The 21,352-nt window shown below is 49.0% G+C and overlaps 4 protein-coding genes across 4 annotated transcripts; 1 reads left to right on the forward strand and 3 right to left on the reverse strand.

Annotated features, from left to right (window-relative positions):
• Window positions 1-100: 100 nt before the first annotated feature.
• Window positions 101-931, reverse strand: H257_03258 (hypothetical protein). The gene is made up of 3 exons (XM_009827266.1): window positions 862-931; window positions 437-809; window positions 101-380 (listed from the first exon to the last, which is right to left on the reverse strand). Exons 1-3 carry the CDS (start codon window positions 915-917, stop codon window positions 138-140), a joined length of 672 nt encoding a protein of 223 aa, XP_009825568.1. The 5' UTR covers window positions 918-931; the 3' UTR covers window positions 101-137.
• A 725-nt stretch (window positions 932-1,656) lies between these two features.
• On the reverse strand, window positions 1,657-2,486 carry H257_03259 (hypothetical protein; the record flags this gene model as incomplete). Its single annotated transcript, XM_009827267.1, has 3 exons — window positions 1,657-1,834; window positions 2,226-2,296; window positions 2,367-2,486. The coding sequence occupies 3 exons, from the start codon at window positions 2,484-2,486 to the stop codon at window positions 1,657-1,659; spliced, it is 369 nt and encodes a 122-aa protein (XP_009825569.1).
• A 4,179-nt stretch (window positions 2,487-6,665) lies between these two features.
• Window positions 6,666-9,605, reverse strand: H257_03260 (hypothetical protein; the record flags this gene model as incomplete). Its single annotated transcript, XM_009827268.1, has 2 exons — window positions 6,666-7,246; window positions 9,158-9,605. The coding sequence occupies 2 exons, from the start codon at window positions 9,603-9,605 to the stop codon at window positions 6,666-6,668; spliced, it is 1,029 nt and encodes a 342-aa protein (XP_009825570.1).
• Window positions 9,606-12,142: 2,537 nt separating this feature from the next.
• H257_03261 (hypothetical protein) lies at window positions 12,143-15,699 on the forward strand. Its single transcript, XM_009827269.1, has 4 exons — window positions 12,143-12,995; window positions 13,322-13,772; window positions 14,310-14,548; window positions 14,882-15,699. The coding sequence occupies exons 1-4, from the start codon at window positions 12,226-12,228 to the stop codon at window positions 15,558-15,560; spliced, it is 2,139 nt and encodes a 712-aa protein (XP_009825571.1). The 5' UTR covers window positions 12,143-12,225; the 3' UTR covers window positions 15,561-15,699.
• The last annotated feature ends 5,653 nt before the right edge of the window (window positions 15,700-21,352 follow it).

Consider the following 21,352-nt stretch of genomic DNA (forward strand, 5'->3'; position numbering starts at 1 on the left):
CTACAGTATGGGCCACACCAAATAAATCCTCAATGTCCTGTAGCCCAACTGTACCCACACATCTGCCGCCTAAGTCTTGGACGATTTGCTCGAGAAATACTGGAGTACGTACTGTATGTGGTCATAAATAGAATTGTTTACGCTGTTTGCGTATACCGACGCTTGCATACATGGTCGTCCGCGGTGGTAAACATACTGTCGACGTGTGCTTGAAACAGAGCTTTGGCCACATTGCGATCGACCTTTCGATTGCGTTGAAGTAACCCAGACTCGGAGGTGAAGTGCGTGGGGAGCAATGTGATGGCTCGGACTGTCTCGAAGCTGCATAGTTTGCCTTCTTTGCTCACCACAGCGATGTCTTGGAGCACGTGACTGACAATCTAATTCGTGAACATGAGTACAGTCAGACGTCCTGTACAAAACCACCAACACGTACGACAGGGTGCGCGCAAAGCTCGGTCAATGACGTGGCGCTGGGAATGGCCAGCTGCTTGGCCAACGCCATCAACGCGTAGTCTTCAGGTACGATCATGGCCACGAGAGCCTCGTGGGTGTCGTCGCCAAACACAATGGCCTGCGCCACGAACCAGCTCGTGTGGAGCACGTTTTCGATCTTCTCTGGTGCGATGTATTGGCCCTTGGGCATGGTAAAGCTACTGGACCGGGGATTCATGTGGCCATGTAATGAAGGCGTCGTTCGCTTTCGCAGCTTCGGCGGTGGCGGCGAAGGGGGCACGCGGCTTCCACTCGAACATCGTGCAGCTTGGAGCCACCGCCGTTGGTATAGGATGCCGTTGCTGCTCCCAATGCTGCCAAGTCAAGGATCATGATCAGTATCTGTGCTTTGGGTTGGGGGTTTACCTCATAGAGTCGTAGACTGTGGACGCTCGAGGCATCGCAATTACGCTCGTGCCCATTGAAGGGCTCGCAATAAGGTTATGCTGGTTTGTGACAAATGAACGTTACAGTGGGCGAGGTTTTTCCCAAACGGCATGGGAAAAACCAGAATACACACTTTGGATTGGGCACCGTTTCTGCTGAGTTTACCGGGATCAACGCTTTTCCCAAAATCGTGTAACGTTAGGAAATGGTCGGCCAATGCTGGACAATAATCGTTTTTGCTAGACTCGGTTTTCACTGGCTAACGTCGTAGGTGGATTTCAACCAATACAAGCACGTCGTGGTCGGGTAAGGTAGTGGTACTACAGTATACGCACTTGTTATGGAGCCTCTGTTCGACTCCCCGTGCCTGAGTGTGGGTAGCCGAATGTTGGTCACGCACGACATTTGAAGAATGTGACATATGACCTGGATCTGGAGAGGCATATGCTACGAGCTGATGGTACACTGTATCGATACATGACTTGTACTTCGAAGTAGAGAGTAGTGAAGTGAAAGGAGGGAACTGACTGATTGACTGGATAATGAAGCTGCTTTTGGATTTGTCATCGAGGTCACCGTTGTGAACACGGTAGTCGTCGGTTGCGAACACCGGCGCAAGACAACAGTAGTAAGTCAAACATAGGCAAGATCAGTGATCATGTATTTTGTAGTACTTATTATCTATTACACGGAGCGCTTCATTTGTGGAGAATTCCCGATACCATCGCAACTTTCAGGTCGTTTCGTCGCTTTTGCGCTTCTTATTGCGTCCGGTCAGTTGTGGACCAAGCACGCGAAAGACCACATCAAACTACTCGGTGACGTAGCGATCAGCTGGACGGTCGTAGTCATGGGCTTGGCACCAGTTTCGGCATCGAAAATGTCCTCCATTCGGCGCATCAAGTATTTCCATTGGGCGTACATGTTCTTGGTCGCCTCGGTCGCCAAATCACTACTGTTGATACAGCAGAAGGGACGATCTTGTGTAGAATCATTTCCCACAAACCACAAGATCCAACCTGCGTGCAAACTCACGCTGGGGAACTGAAATTTCTCCTGTAGCTGATAGCATTGCCCACCCCAGAGGTATAGACCATACCCTTTGCATGTCAGCGTTGGTGCTCGTGGTGGGGGTCGTGTTGAAGGGAAATTGGTGAAATCATGTCGCCGTTGGAATGTCCCATCGGTGGCATGGTGTCACCAATAGTTGTTGGTGAAACCAAGCGCCGTTCGACGTTGCCGTCGTTGCCATCACCACTATCGCGATTCCACTCGGTGCGTAGTGTCGATGCGGTTCGCATCGATTGAAGTTCGGTGAGTGTGACTTCGACTTTGGCGTGTACGTTGGGAGCTCGCTGTGAGCGGTTTGCAGTTTGTCGTGGGTGGATTGCAGTTCATTGCGCATCACTTCCAACTATGTGTACATGTGGACGTGTGGGGGAATGTCCGTTCGTCGGATGTTGCCATCGTTGATCGTCAGTCACGTTCGGTGCAAGCCGATGCAAGTCCACGTTCCAAAACAGCACGGTGGAAAACAACGCATGATGCTGTGGCAACGTATCGAGGAACCACTCCCTGTGGTACACGACACTCGCCGCACACATACGCAACACCGTCGAGATTTACATCGCGTTGCAAAGCGTGGGAAAAACACGCGCACTTGAAGCTAGGTCCGACGACAACAAGTCAGACGAGTCCATATTCGAGGGTAACGACGACGAGACTCTGACCCAGTCTGTTGTCGCGCTCACATCTACGAGTCCAATTGCTCGTTTTGAATTGAACGACTTGGACACCTCGTCAAGTCCTACGCCTGGGACGTTATCGCTACTGTCGTCTACCAGTCTTGATGCAATCTACGCATGTGGTGACGACTTGTACCTTCTAACTTAACATTGAAGTCCAGCTGACGTGGAGAGACGAACTTCTCCCGAAAAAGACGAAACCAGTTTGTACTGGACCAGACGAGATAGCTCTTTTACTCTTCATCACCGCCTCGTCTGGCCCTGCCGGGGTCCGACTTCGTTCACGAGACTGCCGTCTACAATCCTGCCTTACCATTTGAATTGTCCACAGTCGCTCACGTGGATCCGAGATCGAACTAAATTCCCCCCAACTGATGGACGACTACGACTTGTCTGCCCGTCCAGACGAATCCATGGGTGTCGAGGCCATTACGGACCATGTCGAGCTCAGTCCGCTATTCGACATGGTGCCCATTCATCAACCTATCATGGAACATCATCAGCAGTTAACGATATTTGAACCGGACCAACCATTTGGTCTGGCTCCTGTCGTTCATTACGACCAACCTATGGAGATCCACGCGACTGATGAAATGCCGTCGTTGACGATGTCACCGATCTTGACACTTGACGGACCACCTCCCATCCGCTCCATTCTCGACGACTTTGGTGAAATAGAAACGGACGATAACTCGATCATGGAAGCTACTACCGAGTCGGAATTCGTCTACCCGTGTCTGGCAGTTAGCTGCTACCGACGAACTTGTCCACCTCGGCAACGCTGTTGATACAGTGACCGAACGGAACAAGATTTGACTCAAGACGTTTCGTCGATCCAAGTTGAACTTCAAGCATTGTACGCTTCCGTGAATCTCCTTCCCCCTTCTGCGTTGGCGGTTTCAGATCCAACGGCAATTTCCGTCAATGCTCGCGTCATTTCTGAATTGCATTCTTCGTTGCAAAGTCAAGCCTCGGCCACCGCTCTACTGCAGACCGCTCATCACTCGTACGAAGATCGTGTCTCCCGTGAAGTTGAACACCTCTCGTCTGACGTCCAAGATCTCGATCGTCTCCTCCACGAACAACTCCCAGCACCACCCGCCCTTTCAGAGACACTCGTCCCTACCTCGAAGCGCTTCGCCAGGAAAACCAACTCTTACACGAACGCGTCTCGTCTCTCGTCCACGACAAGACCCTTCTGCAAGACCGCGTGCTACTTCTCGAAGCACGCATTGATCGGCTCAGTCTAGACTTCTCGTCCTGTCTTGCCCAAGCTTCGATCCATGCACCCAAACCATCGTCGGGCTATCCTTTTCAGCTACCTTCTGAACGCACTGCCCTCTTGACCAAAATGTCCAGTGAAATGGTTGACGTCAAGGAGACTATCGACACGTCCTCGAGCAACCAAGCATTCGGTCGCGCTATGAAATACACTACCATCCCGTCGTCGGACGCCCATGATCACTGCGAGTACTTCATGAAGCAACTTGTGGAACACGCTGACCGTGGTGGTCTGACCGACGACGAGCGCAAGTCCCTTCTCGGTCTAAAGCTCTCGGCCGACAAGACCCGCACTGCCCTGAACGCCTGGTGGATCTCCTACTCCAAGATGAAAGGCGGTGAGGTCTGGTCCGAGATCCATGATAGCTTTGTGGACCAGTTCCGCAGCAGCACTCCTCGCGACCACGTGGGCAACCTGATCGAAGCATCTGAGCGTTACATGGACGAACCGGAAAATGCATACGCAATTCGACTCCAGACGATCTTGGACGAAGTGGACTTCCCAGCTAGTAAAGGGGTTGCCATGTTCAAACGCGGAGTACGACATGCCCATACAGAGTCATGTCTCGAACACACCGACCGCGAACTCAAATCGACCGCCAACTTCATGAAACTCCTTCGCGCGCGTGAAGTTCGTCTGGACGAAATAAGTGCAAAGCCCCAGACGTACGCCAAGCCTCGATCCAACTCCTCGGCCTCTACGTCGGCGTCGTATCGTACAACTACCAGTGAACGTTCAACTCCTCCGGCGTCGCCTCTTCTGTCACGCCGCAGATCTCATGTCGAGTTTGAAGACTAAGCGGCGATGCCGCAACTTCTCGGACTCATGACGACGAACCATGCCCAGCAACAAAAGGCGTTCGTCGCGTTGATCGAGCGTTCGAACCAAGTCCAGCAAGGGTTTGTCGACGCCTTGAGTCGCCAAACTCATCCCAATTATGCTGTCCCGATCCAGCCGACGCAACCATATGGCTTCGCCTATCAACAAGCGGCTCTGATCCAGCCTGCGACTTTGTCTTTTGGACAGCCCTATTAACAACCATATGCTCATAATACAATTGCACCTTCCGGTCACGCGGCCCTTCCACCGAACCTGACACCGACTCATAATCAAATGGCCGGTGCCGGACGTACTCGTGTTGGCCATACCCCAGTGGTGATCACGTCCAAGCCCGACGAAATGACGGTCAGCGGCCAAAACGTTTGTGGTCGTTGTGATCGTCGTGGTCATGGTTCCAGCGAATGCTCTCGACGGACTATGCACTGCAACTCTTGCGGCCAGACGGGACACTACCCAGGCCAACGTGTCAAGCTCTGTCGTCAAGTGCCCATCCAAGCCCGCAAATCAAGCCTGAGGCTTTGGCGCTGAGGTGAACCTTACGGAAACGGGTTTCGTCTCGGCTTGCCACACTCATCACGCTCCCTATGTACCTGACAACGATGAATCTTCCTTCTCTTGTCCGATCCCAATTGTTACGACGGAGGAAGGACTCCACCGTTCAATCTTGGACTCAACTCGAACGCCACATCTCTCTACGCACACTCATGTTTCACGACGACGTCCCCCGCCGACGGACTCTGTTCGTCTGGCCAAGCTTGAGTCAAACTCTTCACCTACGCACTCAAAGCCCACGCCGACGAACCACGTTTGTCTGGCCAAGTCTGTTTGTGACGAGTCCAGCTCCTATTCAAGCACCATCACTCGACTCGACGGTTGCTTCATCGACTTCTCGCAATCAGGTCCGCAAAGGCGCGGACGACCAACCTGCATGCCCAGTCTTCACGGACGCTGAAGTCAACGGCCTTCTTTCGTCGTGCCCTGAAATACGCGAGGAGGAATATCCCAGGGAAATCGAGGATCGACTTTACCCGATTACTCCAGCTGACGTCCGCATGCAGACTGATCGCAAGAACCCTGCACAGGACGAGATACTCAAAACTCTCATCCTTCCGTCGGATGCCCACCTACTTCTGGCCCCGGCAGACATCGAGGACGAAGCCAAATGGTATGCCTGGTTCGCAGACACGCTCAATAAGTGTGGCGAGGCCAAACACTCAAATCGCGACTTCAAAACATCCGAGGCGATCGCTCACATACAATGGGTCGACCCTAATCCTTACGACGTGCTATATGAGGCCGGCGACGAGTTTAACGACTCGCCTTGCCCTGGACTATACGCGGTGCCTGATAACTCACCTTCGCCAACGATGCCAAATGCTTCACCATCGCCTGGCACACACGTCGACTAGTTGGACGACTAAGATCTCACGTCCAAACCACATATTGTTTTCTGCAATGAACTACCACTCGACTACCCATCGGACAAGTCCTCCCAGTCCACCGTGGCTTGCCAACGCATTCATTTACAGGGGACCGAAACTATCATCGTCGCTCGTCAAAACTAGACCCGACCACGGGTGATGCGGCCTTCCATGGCACAAATTTGATTTAACCTTTTATGCCATTTCTTTTGTTGTGTTGCGCGTACTGATTAACCATCCTTACTGCGAGTTCAAAAGCAACTTCTACTCGCAAAGGGGACCCGAGTAGAATGATCTGATATGTAAGTCCCCCCACCTAAGGTGGCGAAAATCCTGCGGTGGTTCCGCATGGTACTTGAATATTCAAACCAGCAACTCATCAGGTTCATTCACCTTCTTATCTTCACAACTACTATATAACTAGGCTGCACTTTGTGGACCCATTCGCTCAGTGCAAACATATTTCAAAATGTAAGTATTATCAATTTAAACTTTTCAAATTGATGCGTTCAATTGCAATAGTCGTAGCTGATTAATCGACGACAAAGGCGATGGGTCTTCGACTAGCCCGGCACGAAACAGCCCGTCAAAGCGTTGAATGTGGGCATCAAAGTGCCCAACACAGTGCACCTCACGCAGTTTCTTCAAGCGCGCGCCGCCTGCCTCAGCTTTGATTCCTTTTTCTTTAAAATATAATCCCAACTTCACCTCTACTGACTTCCCTAGCTTGAGTACTTCGTCGCGGTATCCATCTTTGTGCTCATCTAGGCTGTATCCACCTTCGATGTAAAGCCGCATGAAGTCAACAAGCAGCTTCATGTCCGAGCGACGTAGACGGTTTCCGTCGTTGCCTTGGTTCCATGGACGTGGGACCAGCGTGAACCACTCAAACCTCAACGTGGACGGTATAATCGCTTCGCCTCGGCTCTTCTTCACCGGTACCACATCCAATTCGGGTACATCGGCATCCCGCTTTGCATCCTTCGCGAGCGGCGTTGTTGACTCTGCTACGACTCCAACCACTTGGCAGATGCGATTGAGCAGGCAGTTGATGTGACTGTGGACTCCGGGCAGAGCTGCAACTTACACCATCATTGTAACCGCTGCATCCATGGGCTGCTCCCGACGACGGCCCCGAGTGGTCGGTTGGGATCGACGATATCGCTTCCACTTGTACTGGCGCCTCAAATGATGGTAAGTTACCAAGGGAGGAGGCATGTGGCGTCGATTGCATCACCACAGCAGCAGCCATTGCGTTAAGGGGGCACCCAAAGAATTTCTCATCGTAATATAACCACAAACCTTGTTCATCTGATGTCTTCATTCGCATCAATCGTGCGATTAGTTCACCGGCAGCGCTGACCGTGAGATTGCCTTCTGTGTGACGACAGATCCGTCACACGGCCAAATAGATAACATAACAGGCTGAACATACCGGAATCCGTGTAGTCGGTAGAGTACGAAGGTGGTCCTTAGTGCACGCTGGGGCCTTTTTGACAAACCGGCCCGAATTGCACTTCATGCAGTACCGGTCGAGGGTAAAGCCTATTCTTAACAGCCTGGCGGAGACAGCGGCGCTGAGTTGGTATAGTTAATCACCTACAACTGGACGTGGCGGTTGTACGACATGACTGTGTTCCGAGTGATCTGTTTCCCACTTTTATATATGTGTTAATGCTAGCGTTTGTATTGCACATATTCATATTTCGTGATCCATTCGGACAAAATCTGTCCGATCTCGTCCTAGCAATTACGTATACATCGATTGGCTGCAAAACAAAAAATGCAAGTATAATTGGCTGTTAATCATGTCCCCGGATTGGATTGGTTATAACTCCGGATACAATGCACAAGTATGTCCGCTGGTGATCATCTTTACCCATAACACAGAACGTTAGTATACCATTATATAATTGTACATTTTGTATGAAATAATGTATTACAATATCATAAATATCAGGATCAGACGTGTATTTCTATTCAAAATGATATAATTACGACAGAGCATTCGATGACATGACGCGCGGCCATGCTCCGGAGTACCATGGTACACCGGAGCAAGGCAAACAAAGTTGTGCGCAATGACTCGTAATGTTAGCTCTCATTTTATTACTAACATCTCGTGTTGCTTCTTCCTGAATAATCGCCTTACGCATAGAACAGTAGATGCCACAGGACACATGTTGTCAATGGAGAATGTTGCATTCATCATGGATTGTTAATTTCCAAATATATCTGGTATATTCCGTGGAATCCCATTTAATTTCGTGAAAATTCATTATATTTCGCGACCTTGGCATTTAGTTTCATGGGAACGTCGAATTCACTCATTATATTTCGTAGACTGTCAGTATATTTCGTGGACTGCCAATATATTTCGTGATTTGCTCCCTTAGATTCGCAAAACCGTGTATATTTATTCATTTGTTACATGTTACATACTACTCGGTTCCGGTACTTTTGTCAGGTAGTTTTTCATTTGATTAAAGTATTCAACATTCATTCGAAACAACTTGAATTTTGTATTGAGCTCTAAAACCACATATTTTCAACAAAAATTTTATTGTATTTTTTTAAGTTGATCGGGAGTACTTATTCAAGATAATCTACCAAGGCTTCCATGGTGGCTTCTTCGCCCAGACGCTCATGCAAATGAGTCAATGCGCTCTCGTAGGAATAAGCATCGCACTCGACATTATACAAAGCAAAGTCAGCAATGTTAGCATCCTTACTCATACGAGGAAGTTTGTAGTTATTGCTGCCATGTATTTCAATGGACTTTTCCATAACCTTTTGAAGGGTTATGAATGTCTTTGCAAGGGTATCTGTCGACAACTCATAAAACGCACTTTCCACAGCACCAATAAGTTCCTCGATTGAACGAGTAGACTTTTGGTACTGGAGACTTTGAATAGAATTAAAAAATCCTAAATCTAAGACGTTGAAATCTGGACTATTCGGGGGTTGGTTGACGACTCCGATTCCACGAATGCCTTGTTGTTGGAGAAATTCCGAGGTCACACGGCGATGTGGGCTTGCATTATCCTGTTGGATAAGCACTTGTCTGCGCCTCCAATCGCCAGGAAACTTGAGTTGGATCGACGGCACAACCTTGTCCATGATCGTATCACTGTACACCTTGGCGTCGACAGCGAGAAGAACAGTAAGCAGGGTGCCTTTTGGTCGGTTCTTGCTTGCACGCGCAGCTGGCGACACGTGAACGAAAGGCCAGACACCAAGCTTGCCATCCCATTGTTTCTTGGAATAATGGTCGAAACGGGGCCTAGCAACAGCAGCAAGAAACATCACTTTAGTGATGAATCTCTTCGACTTGACTGAACGTGCAGCCACTTCCTCGTCATCATACACATGGTACCTTCGTTTGACCTTTGTCAGATAGAACCACTTCTCGTCGACATGCACATATTCGTACATGTTGGCGAAACAGTGGCGTCCATCTAACAAGGGTCGAACGAAGGACATTGCGTACTACAGACGAGCTTCGACGTTCTCCGGCGTCAAGAAGGGCTTGACGTAATTCGACCTGGCCTTGAATCTTGGTGTACTTTTCTTGTGTGATGTCTTCGGGACACCACTGGCAATGACCAAAGATCGAAGTGTCTGGCGGGCCAGCTGTGGAACTTGACGAATTGCTGCCTCGATTTCATCGGGCGTTCGGGATGGTTTGCGGCCAGTTTTACCTAATAAAGTAAAACTCCATAATTCAATACTCCATAAAACGAATTCAATATCATGTTTCAGACGTTTTCTTACACATGTTGGTGCTGACATCGGCAGTACCGCCGTCGCCGTGGACAGAGAGTTTGGCACGTCGCCAGAGCCGTGAAATTGTCCGCGGGTGGCAGCCAAAGCGCTGTGCCGTCTTTGTTAGAACTCCAAGTGGGATATCCCCGTTCACAGCAGCGCCCAGGAGCATTTCATAGACACCACGGCGCTCGTCCAGAGTCATGTGCTTGTTGCGTTTACGGGGCGAGTTTGACGCACAGGAAGCACCGGAATGAGCCCCGACGGATTCAGTAGGCATGAATCGATGGTAGAATCTTAGGTGCACGATGTAGTTGGGCTCAAATGGAGTTGTGAGCTTCCAGCGGGTCATGACCCCTAAAATGTTTGGTGGCTACCAACTTTAAAGCGCCAAAACTTTTGAACAAAAAAACTTTCTGGAAAGCCCTTAAACTACCCAATCAATGGTAAGATTTTGCGCCGATTGATGCGCCAATCAGATGAGAAATCTGCTGAATATTAGAAAAATCCCGCCAATCAGAAGGGACACCTGACAAATGTATCGGAACCGAGTAGTATACTACTTGGTTTGTGGGGTCGCCAACGGAAAAGGAGAGACTATGGAGGACGGCCACCACTGCGCTCGCCGGCAGAGGACTATGGGGTACAACGACGGTGGAAGTCATCGCAATATAGCGTAGCAGGTACTCCAGGTGTTTTAGCGACTCGACGAGTGCAAACCCTTTATGTTCTTCGTATATAGTGTGTGCATTGGTGGACATCACAGCGGTCGTCCACCATCATTACCCCACTGTCCACCGCAGCATACTACAATGTAACTCTATTATCGATGCACTCCTGCACACCACTGCCTTGTCGCCGTCGCCCCAGATAGCAGGAAGACGGTCACCGCTGCACTACGCGGCGGTGGCGGTCGGTTGTTCGTAAAATGATGAGCTGCGCTACGAGGCACTAAAATATAACCTGTATAATACGTTATAAGTTTGTGGCGTGGAAATATGCAAGACCTGTAGCATATTGTTGACACCGTTTCGGGAATGTCAAGTGGTGCTTTTCCCTCGCCTGTGTTCACGCCTTTTGTCCTCGCCTATTTCTCCCAAACTCTATCGCCTAGTCTACGTACGAACTCTGACAGGACGAGACAGTGGCCGCTTTATACCTGCATGTTCTGCATATTCTTCATGTCGCAACCCTACCCAGTTATTGCTCACACAATCACGGCTCTAGCACAAGGAAAAGAGCGCTGATTCTCACAAGTCAGTGTTTCTCTTTGGCTGAGTTTTAGCCAATAGGAACGAAGCTAGATAGTTTGTAAACGACTGAATGCTACTTTTCGTTTTCCCCTGTCCCGCACACTTGGTTTGTCTTGGATACTCTGCGCAAAGTTGCTACACGCCTATCGCCTACACCTACCTCCTGTTTCTTGCTTCGTGACAGATTATGAGCCCTCCTGCTTCGACCATTACCGCCTACTCCGGCATTCTCATCCACAAATGTGACCAACGAATTTTGCATCATTGTTGTCTGGTTGAAAATAAAATTATACTGAAAATCGCCAAACGAAACGTTACAATTTTGAAACCTATTTAGGATGAATTTGACCTAGGTTTGACATATTTGAGGTCCGGATACCAAATGGTATACAAGGTATGTACAGTACCGGTATGTGTAGTAGTAATAAGTACTAGTACTCCGGAGTACTTCATTCTGGAACGGAGGAAGTATTTGTTGGCGATTTTCCCAATGATAATGGCTCACAATTGGCAAGTTTAACCCGAAAGCACAATACACGCGTGAAAAATGAAAAGGCATGGATGTTACATGGAGAACCACTGTTCCACTGTATATCCCTCCCTCCACCCAAACAGCGTACTACGTAGTACTTCTACTAGTTCTACGTATCCGGGTAGTACTTGTATCAATTGCATTCGTCAGTGGATGTGCTTGCTATATGGTACCATATGCGTTCCACCAGTTTGCACGACGAAGGGGGTCTTTGTTTTGTGTTGTGCCGGAAAATGGCATCTTGGCTTCTGTGTTGAAGTAGTAGCCACTCTATTAAACTGGAGGATGATGGCGTTTTTTACTTAGAGTATCAAATCTTCAGCGTTAAAGTATTCAAGTCATGTGTGAACAAGCGTTACAGAGTAACGAGCAGATCCTCCAATGCGTTAACAGTAAATCGCGCCATTACGTTAAACTATAAAACCACTTCTACCTACATTTATCTACCAGCTGGCGAGAACACGCTTTGTCCGTCGCACATTTGCATTTGCCACCTCAGACAGACATGCTGGTCTCTCTGCTCACAACACCGTTCGCGCTCGCCGCGGCGGGCCTCCTTGGTTTTATTGGCTATCTGTGTACGATCCCGTCGAAGAACCTTGTCAAGGTGCCGTCTAACTACGTCATTGTCGACGATTCCGAAGTCAAGCCGGGACATGGCGCCGTGCACCGCGTGGGCACGACGCCCAAGCCGTCGTCCCCTTCCATGCTGGACTCGCTGAAAGCCACCGTCGAGAAGCACGGCAACAACGCGTTCCTCGGCCGTCGTCCATTCGACAAGGATGGCAACGCACTCGACTACGTGTGGGAAACGTACGCGCAAGTGTACTCGCGCATCCAAAACTTTGCCGCGGGCCTTGTCCACGAAAAGATGTTTGAAGTCACGAGCGATGGTGAGAAGCCCCTGTGTCTGTACATGAAGAACCGCCCGGAGTGGGTCATCGGCCAGTACACGGCCATGTACCTCGGTGGGTTTGCCGTCGCGCTCTACGACACCCTCGGCGCCGACTCGACGCAGTTCATCCTCAAGCAGACCCAGTCCTCCACCGTGGTGTGCACCACCGCCGAACTCGCGGGCGTGTACGCCGCCAAGGCCACCACATCCACGCTCAAGTTTGTCGTTGTCGTGGACATCGACACGATTTCGCCTTCGCAGGCGGACGCCGCTGCTGCCGCGGGCGTCAAGCTTGTCACGCTAACCCAAATCGAAGCCATTGGGGCCGCCCATCCCGTCGCCTCTGCGACGCTTGCTCCCAATGACATTTACTGTCTCATGTAAGGACGCTCTCATGATGTGAACGATGCCATTGGTGTGTTTGGTGACATGCTTCGACTCTGCTCCGTTGCCGTCCGGATAATTTTCCGTCGTTCGTCGATGGTTCATTGTATTTTGTCTTTCTTTTATCCCCGACAATTCGATGTTGATTTGGTGGTCGAAGAGTGGATTTTGATTGGCTACTTGATTCGTGATCTGGATTTTGATTGGCTACTTGATTCCTTATCTGTATTTGTTGTCGTCTGGTCACTTGATGGAGCACTCCCCCCATATGTCCAATATGTCGAATCGACTGGGCAATATTCTCACGGAGATACTATTGTAGCTACACGAGCGGGACGACGGGCGACCCCAAGGGCGTGCCCATCACGCACTTGAACGTAATGAGTGCGGACGAAGGCATGCGCGAGCGCATCTGCGTCGGCAACGCCATGAAGACCTTCACCCACACGGGCGTGCACATGTCGTACCTGCCGCTGGCCCACTGCATCGAGCACATCATCCACACGATCATTATCATCGAAGGCGGCCGCATCGGGTTTTACCAGGGCAACACACTCAAGTTGACAGAGGACCTGGCGGTGCTGCGCCCGACGCTGTTTGTGACCGTGCCCCGCCTTCTCAACAAGATCTACGACAAGGTCGTCAACGGCGCGCAAGCCGCGGGTGGACTCAAGACGTGGCTGTTCAACCTGGCGCTTGACACCAAGCTGACCAACTTGAAGAAGTACGGACGAACGCGCCACGCTGTGTTCGACAAGCTCATCTTTTCCAAGGTAAATATTTATATATATATATATATATATATATATTTGTGTGACGTGGTGTCCGATGTCGTGGGTGGGTGGGTGATTGTTGTCGTAATTGTCGTGATTTGTTTGGACTGTGGTGCAGAGTCGCCAAATCTATCGATCGATTGTTTGAAACAGTGTTGCCATTCACACTAATTAATAATTAAAGTCGAACACTTGTTTCGATGTAAAGGGGTATGTCGAGTGGATTGGATTGGATTCGTGTGCTAGGTTTTGATTGGCTGATTCATTTGATTGAGCAAGAACCGATATGATTGGTTGAAATGTTTCGTTAGTGTGATTTGATTCGCAATCACATAAATACATTTGTCAATCATATGCATTCGATTGCACTCGAAAGTCGTTCAAATTGAATTGGCCAACTTTGGACTCGAAACGTCGTGGCTAGGAAACAACAACGTAATGTGTGTGTACTACTACGATGGTTCACAATGTGATTGGAGTGGTTGGTTTCATATCGTCGTTTGATAACGACATTTCAATTGCTAATGGGGACTGTAGATTCAAACCAAAGTGGGCTTGGACAGGTGCGAGCTCATCGTGACTGGGTCGGCGCCGCTCGCTGACGACGTGATGAACTTTTTCCGCATTTTGTTCGACTTTCCCGTGCACGAAGGCTACGGCCAGTCGGAAACTGTGACCGCCGGCACCATGACGCACTCGCTGGACGTGACCTGCGGTACCATCGGGGTGCCCATCACTCCCATGGAGATCAAACTGGTATCCATTCCAGACATGGGGTACGACTTGGCTTGTGTATTTATTGAACGCTGTCACATGAAACTGTGTCTTGCAAGATTTGGGATGACAAAAATCAACGAAAAAAGAATTGTTTTTTTTTCAATGCATCTTCATGCATGAAACAAAAATCAACGAAAAAAGAATTGTTTTTTCAATGTACTTCAAGCGTATTCACCCCCCGAAAACAAAAAAAAGTTTTTTCAAACGTTTTATTTTTGTGCTTGTTTTCCTATCATTTTAAGTACAATATGTCCACGACGAAAATTTATTTTTCATCGTTTGGTTATTGTTATTGCTCGTGTTCTGAACTAGGACACATATCTTGTGTATAGGTACAACGTGACAGATACGACACACGGCGAAGACGACGCGACGCGGATGGCTGTGAACGGTCGCGGTGAAATCTGTTTCCGCGGGCCGCCCGTGTTTTCGGGGTATTACAAGGACCCCGCGCGTACGGCGGAAGCGTTCGATGCCGATGGATGGCTCCACTCGGGGGACATTGGCGTGTGGACGTTGGACGGTCGGCTCAAGATTGTAGACCGCAAGAAAAACATCTTCAAGCTGAGCCAGGGCGAGTACGTCGCGCCCGAGAAGATTGAAAACATCCTCATCACGAGCCCATACGTGGCGCAGCCGTTCGTGTACGGCGACAGTCTGCATAGTGTCGTGGTGGCTATCGTCGTGCCGGACGAGGCCGAGCTGGCAAAGCTCGCGGCGTCTCTCGGGGTGGCTTCTACTTCGTTCGAGTCGTTGTGCGCGAATCCAGAGGTGGTAGCTGAGGTGCTCAAGTCGCTGGCTGTGTTGAGCAAGAAGGGCAAGTTGTACGGGTTTGAAACGATCAAAGCGCTCAAGTTGGTACCCGAACCGTTTTCGGTCGAGAACGACCTGATGACCCCCACGTTCAAACTCAAGCGCAACGAAGCCAAGAAGAAATTCCTCCATGACATTGACGCGCTGTACGCCAAGTGCGGCGATCTCGTCGCGGGCCACAATGTGCACCAGCATTAGCGCGCTACGAAATGACGGAACATGGAACGTTGTTGGGATTCGTAGTGGTTTACAGTTAGGCTCGAGAGAAGACGCTATTACAGTTCGATGATAGATACGCTGAGGACGACTATTAATACTAGTAGTTGAGTTTACTACAGTATGGAGTATGGTGCACTTCATCTAAAAACTTCCAACTGGCCAAATTGAAGAGTGGAGGTTTTATTATTTAACGTGCAATTAATGTAGTTAAACCCAAAATCCAGATACGTTAAATACCGATTTCATGCGTTTTATCACTGGAGTGGGAGGTTAAAGGTCCCAACTGCCTCCGGATATTAAATACGGATAAGAGTCACATACAAAAATCAAGACATATTTGAGCGGCCAAATATCCAAGCGCCCATGTAAAATACCGCTACGTTAAATATCTATTTCTGGACCAATTCATCACAAAATTTGAATCTGAGACGTAGAATTTCTTCACCACATTGAGATCTGTCGATTATACGTCTCAATTTGCTGCAATTTTGAGTAATGAATATGAAATAGAAGTCAGAAAATTTTGTGAAAAGTTGGTAGTTTATAGATGACGTGCACCATAGTATACACCTTTTTGCGGTTAATTGCAGCTTTTCATCACTATATTTCGCTTAGCTTGCAGTATATTTCACGAGACGACCGATATATTATTTCGCTTACCTCCATTCAATTTCGTGGCGACGACTATTAGTGGGAGCAGCTTTATAGCCTCATGATTAATTGAGTTTGAATTATCAGAGAACGATATCGTTCATTGCGAAATCTCCTTTGCCATCAGACATTCCTCCGCGAGGGCCGATACTAGAACCACATGCTGTGGAACCGTTTCGCCAATTGTAACGCGCCTGCTCGACAAGGGGCGGTGTGTAATTATAGGTTTTTACTTCGCTCAACGCTTCATATGGTGCATTTCATCTAAAGCCTACAGATTGGCCATCCTCAGGAGGAGACGTTTTACTATTAAACGCCTCGGTTATTTTCAGTTAAACCCCCGAAATGTTGACGTTAAATTATTTTTACTTACGTGTTTTATCTGGTAAATAGGTTAAACATCCTGAATAATCCGGGTACAATGGAAACGTTCATACGGATAAGTGCTGTATACAAAGACCAAGATATACTTAATGCTCCTTTTCGGTCAAAATGTGCCTGGCTCCATATATTTCCGTACAAAAAGGCTGGTTGGTTTAACTGTAAATTCTATTACTCGATCAATTTTTCACCAATCGAAATTTTGAACCGTAACTTCTGTTTGTCTTGACCAGTTCTATCGTTATTACGGCTTATTTTCCTAAAACATATCAATACAACGTTGGAATAGCTGTCGAAAGACAAGGCATTTTTTTGTAGTCTTTAGTTGAAATGCACCATACAAAAAAATGCCTTGTAAAACATCTCCTCCTGAGGATGGCCGATCTGTAGTCTTTAGATGAAATGCACCATAGTCTTTAGTTGAAATGCACCATACCTCGTGCTTCGACCGACCTTCTTCGAAGTTCGGTCCTCGTCTTCGTACGCAGCACTTGTTATCCGGATTCCCCAGGGGAGGGACATGACTTGAAGCGTAGATCGAAGCGATGGAGAGGTTAGGGAGGGGGAGGGACATGACTTGAAGCGTAGATCGAAGCGATGGAGAGGGTAGGGGGGTTGAATGTACTCGCCAGCTACCCTCCACATAGAACACCTTTACAGTAACACGTTATATGATGTAGCTAAATACTCGATTGTGTTGCTTCTGTACCGATGAGCCCATTGCGCTGTCGATGTGGCAGCAACAGCGATGGTTGTGTTGGCAACGAAATCAGTGCAGTGACGTTATATTATTGCGAGGCGGGCGCCGCCAAGTGAAATTCGCATACCATAACATACGCTGGTATACCGTGGACAACGCGGCCTTGCCCGTAAAACGCTTGGTCGCCGCCCTCAAGCCCATCATCTAGACACATACAAAACCTATCGTCACGTCAATTGTTACGGGAGTAACACTGTTACCACCCAAGGAGGCATGAATGCAGTGTGTGGGACCGCGGTTGTATGATCCCATGCAGGTGGGGGCTGTCAGTCTTGAGCTTATTATGCACCCGATACACTTGTTTATACGCCCGAACCACATCCGTAAGTCGCTCAAGGGGAGGCCTGGTTGTACAGTACGCCTCTCCTCAAGTTACCTATACTAGTAAATAAGCACTCAGTAGTGTTGTCTACCAGTAGCTACATGTGCATGGTGTTGTTAACCATAATTCGAATCTGTCAGAATTTAGTGGCGGCATGAAAGGATGACGTAGCTTACAGTATATGCATTTGATTGTCGTCATATTTGAACCAGAGGCCTAACGTTAAATGTACTTCGAAGTATATATTAGCGATCAAAAGGTATTAGACCGGGTGTGCCTCTGGGGTATGTAGACAACTTCCCAGGGGGATGCTAGGCTGTTGAATTATTATGGCGGGGGGTCTCTGGATGTTGAAAACAATGTACGCGTTGCACGTCGACAAGCATCCCGGATAGGCTCCGTATGACCAGTCGTAATGTCGTGAATGGTGGCTGTGGCCACTTCTTTTCATGCGGATTTCGCCACTATGTTCAAATATGCACTATCTTGCATATCTTGTCGTTGAGCCCACATTCTATCAACTTATATTCACACAACGCCACAATACACACACTTCAACACAAAGGAGTCGTGTGGTAGTCGTTGGAAGGAAGAATACCGCTGGTTCGGTGAAATATAAACGTGCAGTTTGTGGGGCCACAAAATTAAATGGAGGTGCTCGAAATAATTCGATGGTCTCGTGAAATATACTGCAGGCTGAGGGAAATCGCGAAAACCAGTTTCGCCTGGGCAAAACCCACGATACGTAACCGAATTCAATTCGACAGGCTGACTTTCAAACGATAATAGAATACTTTTGGCAGTTAACCCGCTCGGACATGTAAACAGACTTGTGGTCAATTTTGACTCTATTTGAACGTATATTCATTCAACAATCTAGGAGCGCAATTTCAACGTTGCGCTCTGTTATACAAGCCAAAGCGCTTTAAAATTCAAGGAGGTTTAGGTTGGGTATTTTTAGGTTAAAGATTGACGAAACCGACGAAACTTCACTGTTGTTCACCAGCGTGCAGAGCAATGGGTCGCGCGTTAGTTTGACCCATTGCAAACTCACACACTCTGTGTGTGTGCCGTGTCAAAGGTTCCGATACCTTAGTGGAGGTAATGAGTACTTTAGCGAATGGTAGTCAGTAGGCGTGTCATTCTGTTATATTTGCAACCTTGACGAAGGTCCCGTGGCCGAAAGACGAGAGTAGTGGGAGACAAAACAAAGATATATTTAGTTCATTGTTGAGCTATTCACTGGAGATGGAACGAGAACATTCCTCCGACGAGGAAACACCAACGAACGCCGAACAACGATCGCGGTCGCGTGACCGGATCGAGGAACCGCGAGGACGCGACGCTCGGTGCGCCCTTGAGAACCCGTTCAGATCTCCCCGACGACGACAGCCACCTGCTGTCGACGAGTGGCAACCGCCACGTGGTGGGTTTTACACCCCTACAACAAACCGAGGAACACCAGCTGTCACAGCGTTTGTCTCAGCTGCTGCTCCACCAACGACTGAAGCAGATGACGCTTCAGTGCCGTTGCTAGCCGATAACGACCCGTCGGACGTCCGTGACGATACCGACATGGGCAGCGATGGCAGTTACGGCCATACGGCGCCGCAAGTTTGGAACGCGCCAGCGCTCCCGCAGCTGCCGACATTTTCGGGCGCGACCAACGCCGAAAGACGCGCTTTCATGCGCGATTACCAGAAGTATCTGGGGCAGATCAACGCTCTGCAGTGCAATGGATCGCGTCTGTTCGCCATTCCCGTGAGTGCCTGCATGGACCCGTTCTCGAATCGCCGGATCGCGCTGAGCTACTTCAACCGCGACCACCATTACATCATGATCGATGAGTGGGTCGCGTGGTTCAAGTCAGCGTTTGAGGAAGACCCTCAAGACCTGGACGTTTTGAAGCAACGTCTGCTGCGAGCGATTCGCTTCGATACGAAGATCTTGGACGCGGAGTCCCGTGTCGGTCGTATGTTGGACGAGCTGATGCGCTCGTTGGAACAAGACCATCAGGAGTGGGTACTCCATGAAGAAGGCAAGATGGTCGTCGAAGGCATGACGAAATCGATCAAGCCGGAGTCGCTGAAGTCAGCGGTTCAAAAGCAGCTGCAGTTGCAGCGGAACAAGGCGTTAAAGAGCGACGTCTTTTGTTACGTCAACTGGCTGATAACATTTGCAGCTGGCCACCAGCTGTACGTGGGACTCGACGACGAGTCCAAACCTTCCCCGGGGTTTCGGGGTTTCGGGGTTTCGGGCTAAGACGTGACAGCGGCCGGGAAGATACCACCAAGAACAATGGAATAGTCGGGGGAAAGGCCGAAACGATCGTGCCCAAGAATGCCGAGCCCTCTGCCAGGAAAGGCTGCTTGATGTGCGGTGACATGAGTCACCGTGTGGCGCGGTGCCCGAAGACCGCGCTTGGCGAAGCCGAAACGTTGTTGGCAGCGCAAGTCAAGCTCTGGAAGGACGGCATCAAGGTGCTGGTCAACCAGCCGCAGCGCCAGAAGACAGAGAGCGGCGTACAGTTGTTGGAGAATGTCGTCCGCGTGGACGATGTGCTCTTGGACTCTGGTTCGGACGTGACCGTTGTCACGCGCGGCGTCATGGATGCGTTGGACGCAGCCAGTGTCAAAGTTGGGACCGTCTCCCACAGCGTGCCGCATTTGGCGTACCCGTATGGAAGTGACGCCAACACACACTTGATTGACTTGATGTTAGCACGACGTCGCAGAACCAAGAGTGAGATTCCGGCAGTTGGCTGGGACAGGTGTTCTGTTTTCTACGTCCTAGTACTACTAGTACTACTAATAGTAATACTATGCCTTTTCGTGTCGGTTCGCCAAGGGTCGGCACCCGGTGGCCTATTTTGAGGACCACCTGTGTCATAGCGGGACTTGAGTTAAGTCGCCCACCAGAACACACGTCCTCATGTGTCTCTCGCTGAATTGCGCTCAATGATGTCATACAGGCCAAGAGTAGGCGAGGGAACAATCGATGGTGTTTGTTTGGTGTGACGGGATTTACTTGTGCAGACTTGCTGAATCTTTACACTTGCAACTTCAGGCATCGCTAAAATCGAACGAAGTACAAGGTATGTAATCTACTCACATGTCGCACTTGCTATAATTTCCCATAAGTATTCCATTTTTTGGCAAAATGGGATAAGCCAAAAATGCCATTTTCAAAATTGAGGTAAATGGTCCATTTTGTACGATGGCATTTCGGACCTCTTCAACGAGTAAATCGCGCTTGGAATTATTGAATTTGAGTTAAAAAAAACTCTTCAAACAAGACATGTTTCAATTTTGATCAGATATGTCAGCTTTATTGAATTCGGCCCCAAAATGGCGTTTTGTGCCTGAATATTGTAATATTTCGGGTTACCAGACGGGTCCTAAAAAAACATACTCCAAGAACAAAAAGTACGTACATGAATTAAAATGCCGAAATTTATTTATCCATCTTGATTTCGAAGAGACGCTTTGAGTGGCAAGTCAAATCCTTTTAGATGTGACTTCCATTGAACACCAACGACGGAAAACCTGTGTTTAATCATGACGTTGGCGATTAATGTCAAATACAGTATTGTAATGAGAAGGGGTTTGTGGTAATTAAATTTGACTTTCAAAGTGCAATGTCGTCATTTCACTTTCG

Source organism: Aphanomyces astaci, assembly GCF_000520075.1.
Source record: "Aphanomyces astaci strain APO3 unplaced genomic scaffold supercont1.5, whole genome shotgun sequence".
Classification (NCBI taxonomy): domain Eukaryota; phylum Oomycota; class Saprolegniomycetes; order Saprolegniales; family Verrucalvaceae; genus Aphanomyces; species Aphanomyces astaci.

Excerpts from the sequence above, each read along its gene's own strand:
- H257_03258 (XM_009827266.1), bottom strand. The coding sequence starts at position 917 with ATGGGCACGAGCGTAATTGCGATGCCTCGAGCGTCCACAGTCTACGAC. Across the intron at positions 810-861 it reads ACAGTCTACGACTCTATGAG|CATTGGGAGCAGCAACGGCA; the intron begins GTAAACCCCCAA and ends TTGACTTGGCAG. Across the intron at positions 381-436 it reads AGCTTTGCGCGCACCCTGTC|ATTGTCAGTCACGTGCTCCA; the intron begins GTACGTGTTGGT and ends TTCACGAATTAG.
- H257_03261 (XM_009827269.1), top strand. The coding sequence starts at position 12,226 with ATGCTGGTCTCTCTGCTCACAACACCGTTCGCGCTCGCCGCGGCGGGC. Across the intron at positions 13,773-14,309 it reads ACAAGCTCATCTTTTCCAAG|ATTCAAACCAAAGTGGGCTT; the intron begins GTAAATATTTAT and ends TGGGGACTGTAG. Across the intron at positions 14,549-14,881 it reads GTATCCATTCCAGACATGGG|GTACAACGTGACAGATACGA; the intron begins GTACGACTTGGC and ends TCTTGTGTATAG.